Source organism: Mus caroli, chromosome 2 (assembly GCF_900094665.2).
Source record: "Mus caroli chromosome 2, CAROLI_EIJ_v1.1, whole genome shotgun sequence".
Taxonomy (NCBI): Eukaryota; Metazoa; Chordata; class Mammalia; order Rodentia; family Muridae; genus Mus; species Mus caroli.
In genome coordinates, this window is record NC_034571.1 from 31,179,604 (window position 1) to 31,191,320 (window position 11,717).

Here is an 11,717-nt window from a genome sequence, read left to right on the forward strand (position 1 = left end):
TTGACATATGGTGTGTGCCAGGGACAATACTATAAGGCCCAGCTTTGGCAAGAAGCTGAGGTGGGAGGACCTTGAGTCTCCCTAACTCTCCCTCTCAGGGAAGTTACCACACACAGCACACATCCAGGAGTCCTTTTCACATGTCCCCATGAGGGTAATTAACTGGTGTCTTTCCTCACAGATGGCACACATCATGCCAGCTGTTTCTGACCCGTCTTTGTATACCAGCAAATGCCCCGACCACTTTTGTGCATCTGCGTCTCAGTACGCTCTCTGTATGTCTATCAGAGGACCCAGGGAGTTCCTCAGGCACATTTAGGACAGGGAATCTTCCCAGTGTACCTGAGCTAGGAGTAGGCAGGTTGACAAAGCTGCTGTCTCTGGCTCTCCCCACGGTCCCTGCACTTCTCCATCCCAGGCCATCCCTACAACAAGCAGCTTCATGGGTTACTAGAGCTCAGAGCAAGAAAGAGGCCCATAAACTAGGAACTATGGAAACTAGAGCTGAGTCTTTCTCCCTCTTCTAGGCAGGGTGCCCAGTCTACCCAGGATGAGGTTGCTGCTTCTGCCATCCTGACTGCCCAGCTGGATGAGGAGCTGGGAGGGACTCCTGTCCAGGTGAGCCAGAGTATTGCCTCTTATGGCTTCAGTCGGGACCTCATCTGTTTGCTCATTTAGCTTCTTGATTATCCATCCATTCATCCGTCATCCATCTATCCATCCATCCATCCATCCACCCATCCATCCATCCATCCATCCACCCATCCATCTATCCACCTGTCCACTTATCCATCCATCCACCCATCCATCTATCCATCATCCATCCATCCATCCATCCATCCATCCATCCATCCATCCATCCATCTACCCATCCATCTATCCACCCATCCATCTATCCACCTGTTTACTTATCCATCCATCCATTCATCATTCATCCACCCATTCATCTATCCATCATCCATCCATCCATCCATCCATTCATCCACTTACCCACCCATTCATCTATCCATCTGTCTATCTACTCACCTACCCATGCAATAAACGTTTATGCACGGCCCCTATGCACTAGACTTAATGTCTGCATCCAGATATATAGAAGTGCCTTATAGGGCAGTGTCTCCATACCCTCCCTTGGTTGTCCACCAGGGGATGATACAGTTCATCCCTGCAGGGCACATTTAGGACAAGGAAATCTATGTGCTGTGTTTAGATCTAAGTAAGAAGACAGGCTAGGGACAGGGGAAATTTGGGAGTTGGGGCCATACGGGGTTCAGTGGTGCCTCCAGACCCAAAAGGCTCTTTGCATTCCCTCACGCTTTCATGTGTCTGGGACTGACCTCAGCATTCTGAAAGAATGTACTCAAGCACTCCGTCCTTCCTTTTAAGGTCATGTTTATAAACTTGGACTTCCCTGGTTCTTGGACCGGACTCAGGGGCTGTAAGGCAAGGCTTCACAGGGATGGATGGTGGGAAAACAGCACCCAGGGGGCCTGGGCAGTGACATCATCTCCAACTTTCTCTTCTCAGTACTGTGGTGCTGCAGACTATGATTGATGTTGTTCCCTGCATGGTGCCCCCAACCATAGTCAGGCACAGTGCGGTGGCCTTCCTGGAGGAATGGTCCAGGACCATTACAAAGAAAAAGAAAAGCTGACTCTTTCCTTTCTCACTGCCAGAGCCGAGTGGTCCAAGGCAAAGAGCCTGCACACCTCATGAGCTTGTTTGGTGGGAAGCCCATGATCATCTACAAGGGCGGCACCTCCCGAGACGGTGGGCAGACAGCTCCTGCCAGTATCCGCCTCTTCCAAGTGCGAGCCAGCAGCTCTGGAGCCACCAGGGCTGTGGAGGTAACGCCAGGTTCCAGAACACGGGCCGGTCTGCCCTCCTCAAGTCCTCTGGGCCCAGTGGGTTGCCCTCCAGTGGCCTGGGTGGGAGGAGGAGGCAGATGCACCAGAGCTTCCTCCCTGGCAGCCCCTTACCCCTCCAGGATTCCTCACACGCTTTCCCACACTCCCTTCCCTAGAACTCACTCTGTGCAGCCAGGACACCATGTGTGATTCCGTTCCAGTAGACACTGTGGTCTTGGTGCTGTGAATTCCTCTATCACTTCCTTTGTTTTGAACATACAACTTTTGCTAAGGCAGCCCCAAATTCTGGAGACTTCTCCCTCACCACAATGCATCCAAGAAACATGGGAATTAGCCAGACCCCCTCAGACTCCAAACTCTGTGCTCTCCATCTCTGCAGGGAAGAAGTTTGTCCCACTGCAGGGTCTCCTGGCTATAAGGAGGGGGCAGGGTTGTTTTTTTCTGGCCCCTGATTAGTTGAGTGCTGCCTGTCCCACTCCACCTCCAGGTGATGCCTAAGTCTGGTGCTCTGAACTCCAACGACGCCTTTGTGCTGAAAACCTCCTCCGCTGCCTACCTGTGGGTGGGCGCAGGAGCCAGTGAGGCAGAGAAGACCGGCGCCCAGGAGCTTCTGAAGGTGCTTCGGTCCCGGCACGTGCAGGTGGAGGAAGGCAGTGAGCCAGGTGCGAGCGGGGACCCACCAATTCCCACTGCCTGGAGCTCCATCTCCACATCCTTCTCTGGTGTTGATGGAATGAGGGTGATAGTCAGCGATGGATAATCTCTTGTCTCCTGAAGAAAGGGGAACTTGGTGTGGATGGTGCGAGGGGGCCTTAGGGGCTGTTGACCATTTCCCAGGAAGTCTTGTGAGAGCAATGAGTGACAGAGTCAAAGAGGTCCCGGACCTTCAGATCTATAGAGAGGAAGACCCTGCTTCAGCCCTCAGCCCTCTTTTCTGCTGATACTCAGAACCCTCCCCCTTTTCCTGGTATCTCACGGAAGCAGTGAAGGACAGCTTGGTCTGTTCATGCTCTGTCCACGCATGTGTGGGCATACAGCCTCTCCATTCAGCAGACACATCTCTGAGGATGAGTGTTCTATACCTCCCAGTCCCAATTTGGTGGCTGATGGTCACTGTGGCTTTTGAGGACTTGAACTGTAGCTGGAGCCAATGAGTGGACACAATGAAGTTTTATCTTTAATGGTGATACATTTCTATAAAAATGCAGAACACATGTAGACAGCAGGTATTGTAGAAAGAGCATGGAAATCGGACTTAAAACAGATTTGCCTCCTGGCTTTTCCATTCCCAGGCTGTTTTAGGTAAATTGCTGTCCTGTCTCTGGGCATCTACTGACTCATGTTCTGAGAGGAGATAATTAGCCCCGTTCTGTAGTGCTCTTGTCTCTGCACTGTGTTTTCTGCCTGCTTACCCTCTCAGGCCTTTCTTTCCATTCTCTTCCATCTTGAGCCCCTTGGGATCTTAGAGTGGAGAACAGCCAGCTGGCTTTGAGCACAGTTTGGTCTGGGGTCTGGTGAGATGTGCTCATGGGTCAAGGGTTTCCCTTGGCAACCAAGGTGATCTCCCCTCACAGATGCCTTCTGGGAGGCTCTGGGCGGGAAGACTGCCTACCGCACATCCCCCAGGCTTAAGGACAAGAAGATGGATGCCCATCCTCCTCGACTCTTTGCCTGCTCCAACAGGATCGGACGCTTTGTGGTGAGTCTGGAGGTGACACCTCTGCTTGTGCCTAGGGAAGGAGGCAGGTCCAAGGCTCAGTGAACCTCAGAGCCTGGAGAAAGTCTGATGGCCCAGGGAAGGGGAAGGGCCTCTGCAGGTAGACCATCTCTCTCTAAACTCATTCTGGGAACCAATGGGGCTGATGTTTCTTCCTTGACCCCCATTTGACCCTTCCCAGATCGAAGAGGTTCCTGGCGAGCTTATGCAGGAAGACCTGGCTACTGATGATGTCATGCTCCTGGACACCTGGGACCAGGTGAGTGAAGGAGAGAGGGAGAAGACCTGGGTAGAGGGAGAAGCTGGACTCTTAGTTCTAAGATGAGTCACCATGGGAAGGGCATAAAAGAGACAACATCAGGTGTTTCCTGGAATGGCTACAAGCCACACCCTCTCCCTGAGACTCCATTTCCACAGCCGTAGCATGGAACTGGTGGGACCTGCCTGGCAAGATACATGGTCGTTGAAATCTGCTCAGCACCCTAGAAAAGAAACCCAGGTCACATAGCCCAACTGCCCAGTGTGATTTGGAGACTTGAAAATGTCACTTCCCAGCTCTGAGCCCTCTAGTGCCATCTGCTAGGGTAGCTGCTGTGGAGGCCCCAGAAGGGATGCCAACATTCATTCACATTCATTCATTCATCCAGTGTCAGTTGGGCATCTGCATAGTGCTCTGTACTGGGGACGCTGGGAGTGAAGGACTGCATCAAGTTGACCTCTGCCCGGTCTGGATCTATTCCCGTGGGAGTGTTAACTCAGTAACTCTTCTATCAAGTGCCTGTTCCCAGCATCCTCCAGGCTGTAGAATGTCTGAATACAAAGTCCCATGTCTTTCTCCCATGGGGCAGCTTTGGGACAGCTCAGTGGGAAGTTCAGTGTTTGCAGTTTGAACAATATGGCTGTCATCATTGACTAAGCGGTCAGAGACATTGCCTGTTTATGCATCTCCTTGGCAGTCCTCGGCCAGTGTTTTTTAGCTTCACCATCTTCCAGGCAAAATGGTAAGTGCTTGTGTTCCTGAGACAAGTCAAAGGGACACCAGACCAGTCCTGACTCGAGCCTGGCATTTTCTCATTTAAGGCGTTTGATAAAATTAATTGCAATTGATATATGGCAGTCGCTCTTGAATGTGATTCTCTTGAAAGAAGCAAAATAAAAAAACAAAAATAGATGGCAGAAGAGCGGGGAGATAGCCCAGTGGATAAAGTACTTGCTAAACACGCCTGAGGATCAGAGTTCAGGTCTTCAGAACCCAGGGAAAAGCCGAGAGTGATGGGTGTGTCTGTGATACCATACTCCTGAGCAAGAGAGGAATGAGGAAATCAGAGGCAGGACACTCCCCAGGAGCTCACGGGCCAGCTTGTCTGGCTGCGTCACTATGAACAAGAAGATCCCATATCAAACAAAGTGTGAGGCGAGGACCCACACCCAAGGTTGTCTTCTGACCTCCATGTGTGCACTGTGGCACAAATACACGCATGTACATACACAAAAAGATATAAACAATAGATGGTGTGTAGAAATCAGCAGGGGTTTTTATGTGTGTGTCTTAAGGCTTTTCATCGCAAGCCTTAGTTAGACACATGTCAGTCAAGATGCCAGGATGGGCAGCCTTCCCGAGTGCATTTGTTGGATGAGTGATGAAGAACCTCTGTCCACTCATCTGTTGAGTGAATCTACACTTTTAAAGGTGTGACTCGTGAGCTCTTAAAGAAGGCTTTCCAATGCTGCCGCTGTATTGCAGTGACTGTGGGTGTGCAGGCTGGGATGAGGAAACAGGAGGAATGGTGTAGCCTGAGGTAAACTGGACCTACCCTTTCAGCTTCATCCCAGTGAAGGTGATGGCCCAGCTTCTAGATTCTCCCATGTTTCTGGAGAGGCTGGAAAGCCAGACTCTTTAGACCATCATTGATAACCAAATTTGCAGACGGTGCTATTACAGGCCAACAGCTTAATGGCAAATGCATTTGTAGGCCGATGCTTTGCAGCCTTTGTTCCATGCCCTTCTAGTTGCTGTTTGACGGCTGTTAGTTGTGGCGTTTTGTCTTTTGCTGGCACCCAGGACCCTCCTCCACCCTTGTTCTTCATGAGGCAGTGACTGTCGCGGCACCTCTCACGTGATTTTCATTTCACATCTCACTCCAGGTCTTTGTCTGGGTTGGAAAAGACTCCCAGGAAGAGGAAAAGACAGAAGCCTTGACTTCTGGTGAGGCTTGGGGTGGGGGTGGGGGGTCTCTCTGGTTGTGGGTGGGGGTGAGTCTTAGGCAGTAGTGGGGGTGGGGTCTTTGGCTGTAGGTGAGGGTGGGAGGTGGGCATGAGATAAAGGCTGGGGCTTGGTGGGAACAGCTTCTGATGCTCTCCTAGGGGTTAGCATCCATAGGGATGGGGGCTTTCTGCTCATAGCCTGACCTTCTAGAGCCTTGGTTGGGGTGATATCCCAATAGTTGGTTGTGATGACCAGAGACAATCCGTTCATAAAGATGGAAGGTTCACTTTGGAAGCTTCAGCCCAGATTGATTTACTCTGGTGATAGAACCTGTGGTGAGGCATTGAGGTGGGAAGTGTGTACAAAGTAAAGCCATGGGGACTTGGAAGGGAGATGAAGGCATGGGGGGAATCTCACCTTCATCACCTTTAAGGAGCAGAAGATACCCGCTCTTAGAGAGGCTCTGAGGGATGTGCCAGGTCTAACCTCTAGCAGGTATGAAGAGATCAGTGTGTCCCTTCAGAGTGCCCGAGGGCTTACTGGGGAAGGAAGAGGAGAGGCCATGTCTAATTCTCAGCGTGTCCAAGGACTCCCTTGTTAGGGGCCCCATGTAGGAAAGCAGTATCCCAAAATCTAATCTAGAGGCTGGGAGTCTTAAGAGCAGTTTATTTAATGTCTCTTAATCACCAGAGGGGAAATGATACACACAGGCAAGGGCTGAGGACTTTGCAAAGCAGGAATTTAAGTAGAAGTTTCTGTTCTTTCTGTGTTGGAGGGAATTCACATGGGGCCTTTGCCTGTGTTCAGTGGTGGTGGTCAGTAGGGCTATTCTCTCCCTGAGGAGATCACACTGAGAGTCCCTGCGTTTCCTTCCTCTTGTGTGTCCGCAGCTAAGCGGTACATCGAGACAGATCCAGCAAATCGGGACAGGAGGACCCCCATCACAGTCGTTAGGCAGGGCTTTGAGCCTCCTTCCTTCGTGGGCTGGTTCCTCGGCTGGGATGACAACTACTGGTCAGTGGATCCTTTGGACCGGGCCTTGGCTGAGCTGGCTGCCTGAGTAAGGACCAAAGCCATCAATGTCACCAATCAGTGCCTTTGAGGGTTGTCCATCTCCCAAAGACATCATATGGCAAGCAGGAAAACTATGGTGTGTGTGCGAGTGTTTTTGTTTTTGTTTTTTACAGTAGCCAAAACAAGCCCTGTGGAAACTCAGGGTCTTTACAGAATTGCTTCAAATGTCTGTACTTTGGAAATTAAAGCCAATAAAAGCTTTTGAAGTGTGTTCTCCCCAGGTGTCTCACTGCTTTCTGAATTCCATGGCTACCCTCCCTGTTCATGACCCTGGTGATCCGGAGGGACCCAGGCAGACGCCTCCCACGGGCCAGTGGGCGAGCAGATGAACTTTTATCCATCGTGCGTGTGCATTTCGGTCCTTGAAAAGCTGATGGCACGCCGAGGAATGCTGTGCATAGATCGTACTGCAGAGCATCCTGGTCTGCTTTCCATTGCCGTGATAAACACACTGACCAAAAGCAATTAGATGAGGAAATGGCTTGTGCCAACTTATAGCTTATAGCCTGTCATGAAAGGAGGTCGGGTCAGGAACTCAAGAGAGGAACCTAGAGGCAGGAACTGAAGAAGAGGCCATAGGAGAACGCTGTTTGTTTGGTTTGCTCCCCAACCTGCCCAGGGTGGCATCTTCTCTAGTGGGCTGGGCCTCCCACATCAAACAATAATTGAGAAAGTGTCCACACTGACTTGCCTACAGGCCACCTAATAGAGGCAATTGCTCAATTGAGGTTCCCTTTCCCCAGATGGCCCTGGCTTGTGTCTAGCAGACAAAAGCAAATGAGCACAGGAAACCACTGAAGCAAGATGCAGGGCTGACCTAATTGAGGCCAAGAGGGAGAGAAGGCTGAGTGGAAATCTCTTAACATCTAGTCTAATAAAGTTTGCAAAGCTTTTAGATAGGCCTGGGCCAATCAGTGGTGAAATGTCTTATTTTGTTTTAGTTTGATGGAATGGTCTGTTTTTGTTTCTTTTTTCAAAATTGAACCCCAGATCCTGTGCAAGTTAGACAAGTGCTCTCTACCATTGAGCTATATTCCTAACCTGTTCTCTGTCTCTCTCTCTGCCTCTCTCTGTTTCTCTCTGTCTCTCTGTCTGTCTCTGTCTCTGTCTCTGTCTCTGTCTCTGTCTCTGTCTCTGTCTCTCTCTTTCTGTATGCCCCCGAGCACGCATGCGCGCATGTATGCATTGTGTGTGTGTGTGTGTGTGTGTGTGTGTGCGGGTGTGTATGTAGAGGTCAGAGGACAGCTTTGAGGAGTCCCATCTTTCCTCCTGCCACTAGTGGGTTCTAGAGACCAACGCAGGCCACCGAGCTTGAGCCAAAAGCTCCTTTCCCTTCTGAGCAGCTTTGTCTCCCTCTCCAGAATCTGGTCTATTTGGTTTTGAGAAAGGGTTTCACTAAGTTGTCCAGATTTGATTTGAATTGCAAATCTCTTCAGCCTCCCTCAAAGCTGAGATTCTAGGTATGTGCCACCATGTCCAGTTTTTTTTTTTTTTAATTTGTCTGGTTTTTTATATACCAAGCTGTATATGACAGGATTTAATTTTAGTCACTTTCAGGTGTATAATTCAGTAATATTACAGAAATATAATGTGATATAAGTTGTTATTGCTACCTGTACCCAAACTTTAAAAACAATTTAAAATTGTGTATGTGTAATTTACCTACATATATGGATATGCAGTGTGCATCTGAGCAGGTGAGAAAAAGGCACTGGGTCTCCTGGAACTGCAGTTGCAGGCACTTGTGAGCCCTGTGGGTGCTGGGAATCTAACCTGGGTGTTTCTGAAGAGCATCTCGTTCTCTTTAACAGCTGAGCCATCTCTCCAGACCAATCCCAACATTTTTATTTTTGTTGGACAGGATAAGAGCCTTAGAACAGTGGTGGACATAGAGTTCAAAGCCAAGTACATTCCCTGGAGTAGGAAGTAGGTACCATGCATCATCACAGAGCCACGTTCTGTGATGTCTACCTGTACCAACTTTTATAGCTGGTCCCTTCTGTTCATTCTGCTGCTCAGGACTCTGGTGAGATCTCTGCATTGGCAACTGCTGTAGCCTGAGATGCTCTTGGATATACCTCTGTTTGCAGCCTCTGGTGTTCAATGTGGTCCCTGTAGGCCTGGATCTCTGCTGGTGCACCAGCATCAAAGCTCCCTCTTGGGCATTCCCACGAACTGTCCCAAAAGCCCTTCTCCACAGAGGTGCCAGATCAGTGCAAGGAACTAAAGAGCAGGCCTGTTCCCTCCCCTCCTTCCTCCTGGTTTCTTCTTCCCGGCTTCCCTCCTCTTGGTCCATGCCACTCCAGTTATGGAATGGCTTCTGTATGTGAACTGTAGAGTAGAAGAGCCCAGGGTAAGGTTTGTATGATAGGAAGCCTGAGAGAGTTGTGTGTGTTTACACCATTGTTTCCAGCTCTGGCTGGGCCCTGAAACTGTCCAGGGAGTTCTTTAGAAGTAAGATTCCCTTGGGGTCCTTTCTCCAGAGATTCTGAGTCATTGCCAGTGTTGAGGGAAACAGAGGAGGAGAGAGTCTGAGTCATTGCCAGAGGGCAACAGAGGAGGAATTTTCCAGGTGGAAGAGGCGATGGTTTAGGTGTGGAGGCAGATCATGATTACAAGCAGGGTGTAGCAAAAACAAAGGTGGGGTTCTGTGAAGAGACTGGTGCACTCAGGGTTAGATATGTGGCCAGAGCAGCTTGGGAGTGCCAGACTTCAAAGCTGAGCAGTAGGCAAGGAACCTTGAGCACTGTGCCAAGGAACTTGCACTTGACTTTATGCCTGCCTTGCCTATCTCCAAAGGGCAGCTCTCAGGAGTCAAAGCAATTGACCTGCTAAGTGTAACATGCTGAAAATGCATAGCAGAACAGAAGTCTGTTCCTAGAGCTTGTGAGCAATTTTTTTTTTCCCACAGAGATAAAACATTTCATCTTGGAGGGAAACTGGTGAAGCTCAGGCCAGAAGTAGACAACACACAAGCTTCAGGAAGTCTCTGAAACTGACCATATCTGCTAGGGCTCTCCCTTCCCAAGTTTATATAAGCTGTTGAGGACACCGAGAGACACCCTCAGAAAAGCCAGACTGCCTAAAAGCAGCTCAGAATGACTGAAGGGCCTGGAACAGACATCCCTGAGCCTATTGAGCTGTCAGCTCTGTGAGTTCCAGGTTCCCAGTGTCTGTGAGTTGTCCCCCGTGCTGTGGTGGGCTTTGGTGATACAGCTGCCTCTGAGCCATTCCGATCCTGTAAGTGACCCCAGTAAACCCATTTGGTTCATCAAATTGGTTTTCAGTTGTATCCTAACTTTGTTCTACAGTTGGCTCTCTATCTAGGTGAGCAGGGTTTTTTTCCCCCCTCCCCAGGGACAGCATCATACAACAAGGCTTTCCCTACAGGGAGGTGGGAGGCTGCTCTGGACAAAGCCAGCTTACCCCTTGGAAATCTGTGGTTCTGGCTTAACCCAATGTAGGACTCCTGCTAAATGGTAGAAAATTACATGTACAGATTCTAGTGCATCATGGGAGAAAACCTGCCCTGTGCTGGGTCAGATAGGATGTGTTAGACTATATGTGATAGAGAACCAGCCCAAATCAAATGGCCTCAGGATCTCTCTGTGAGTCCCGAGTCTATGGGCCTTGGTGTCAGACTGGAGCTGCTATGTTTAAGTTTTCCACGGTCTCTCTTGGCTTTTAGTGTGATAGCAAAATGTCTACAGGCATTTTGGCTCTCAGCTATGCAAGGGCAAGCTTAGGGAAAGGCAGAGTCTTTGTTTGTAGAATGTTTTCCTGGGAGAGAGAGGATGAGCTGCTTCCAAGTCCACTATTCAGTTCTCAAGAGTCCTCACACCATTCCTGGTGAGGTCACAGGTCAGAGAGATACATCTGGTTGCTGGGTAAATTTCTCCTCTCCTGAATGAACGCTCTCAGTGAGATCCCTGGCAACACTGCAGGGATTCCAAGGAAGAAGGAGGCAAATGGGAGCAGTGGATGGCAATTTTATTGACTTTGGGGCGGAACCAGACGCTAAAGCTAAAAATTTAACAGTAGACCTCCTACAACTTTGTGGTGTATGGTAACTCCCAACGGGTTTGATTTCCATAGTAAGGATCTATTTACTTGTATTTTCAGGGGTATTTTCCTGCATGTATATATGTGCACCATATGTGTCCCTGGTTCTCGAGGAAGGCAGAGTGTTGGATCTTCTAGAACTGAGTTGCAACTGATTGTGGGCTGCCTTTTGTGACAAGCAAGGCAGTGCAGATGCTCCTCCATCTTGTGTTCTTGCTGAGGCCATTTCAGGTTCATCTTGATAGAGAATCCCTTGGACAATTACCTAACTCTGTTTTAGAATCCCAACGGCAGGATGTCCCAGCTAACTTATCTTTACATGTTAAGCTGCATGCTGGTGTGGAACCCCCTCCTGCTAACCAGTACGGCATCTGTCTAATTGCTTGCTTGCTTCTACGAAGCCTGCCCCCCATCCCCCGAAACTGCCAAGCGAGTGTGAGACAAAACAGGAACAAGGACAATATACCTTGCCAGTTATTGGGAGACCAAAACAGAAAAAGTATATCTTGCAGGTTAAAAGTCATGTTTTCAGTTAAGACAAGTTCCTGTCTGTTCTGCGTTTGTTTGACCCATCTGCACCGGATGGGCTTGATCACATGTGTGCAGGAGGTAGGTGGGCAAGAAATTATGTCAAGGTGTATGCTTGCCCCTGATTGGTCCTGATGGGGAATGCAATGAATTGTGGGTTTTACCTTTTCAGGAGTCCCTGCAAAATGCAACTCCTAGCCATTTCCTAGGGACCCAGGGATCGACTTGGCACGAGTCCATCCATCTGAACGGTATTTAATTA

At 49.5% G+C, this 11,717-nt stretch overlaps 1 protein-coding gene across 2 annotated transcripts in view; it reads left to right on the top strand.

Annotated features, from left to right (window-relative positions):
- Positions 1-7,081, top strand: part of Gsn (gelsolin) — a 52,075-nt gene extending 44,994 nt beyond the window's left edge. For both annotated transcript variants that reach the window (XM_029471225.1, XM_021156709.2), the window contains 7 exons: positions 528-618; positions 1,677-1,847; positions 2,356-2,530; positions 3,443-3,567; positions 3,767-3,844; positions 5,731-5,791; positions 6,682-7,081. In XM_029471225.1, coding sequence (XP_029327085.1) covers positions 528-618; positions 1,677-1,847; positions 2,356-2,530; positions 3,443-3,567; positions 3,767-3,844; positions 5,731-5,791; positions 6,682-6,851 — 871 coding nt within the window. In that variant the 3' untranslated portion in view covers positions 6,852-7,081. The remainder of the gene's footprint in view (positions 1-527; positions 619-1,676; positions 1,848-2,355; positions 2,531-3,442; positions 3,568-3,766; positions 3,845-5,730; positions 5,792-6,681) is intronic.
- Positions 7,082-11,717: the final 4,636 nt, after the last annotated feature.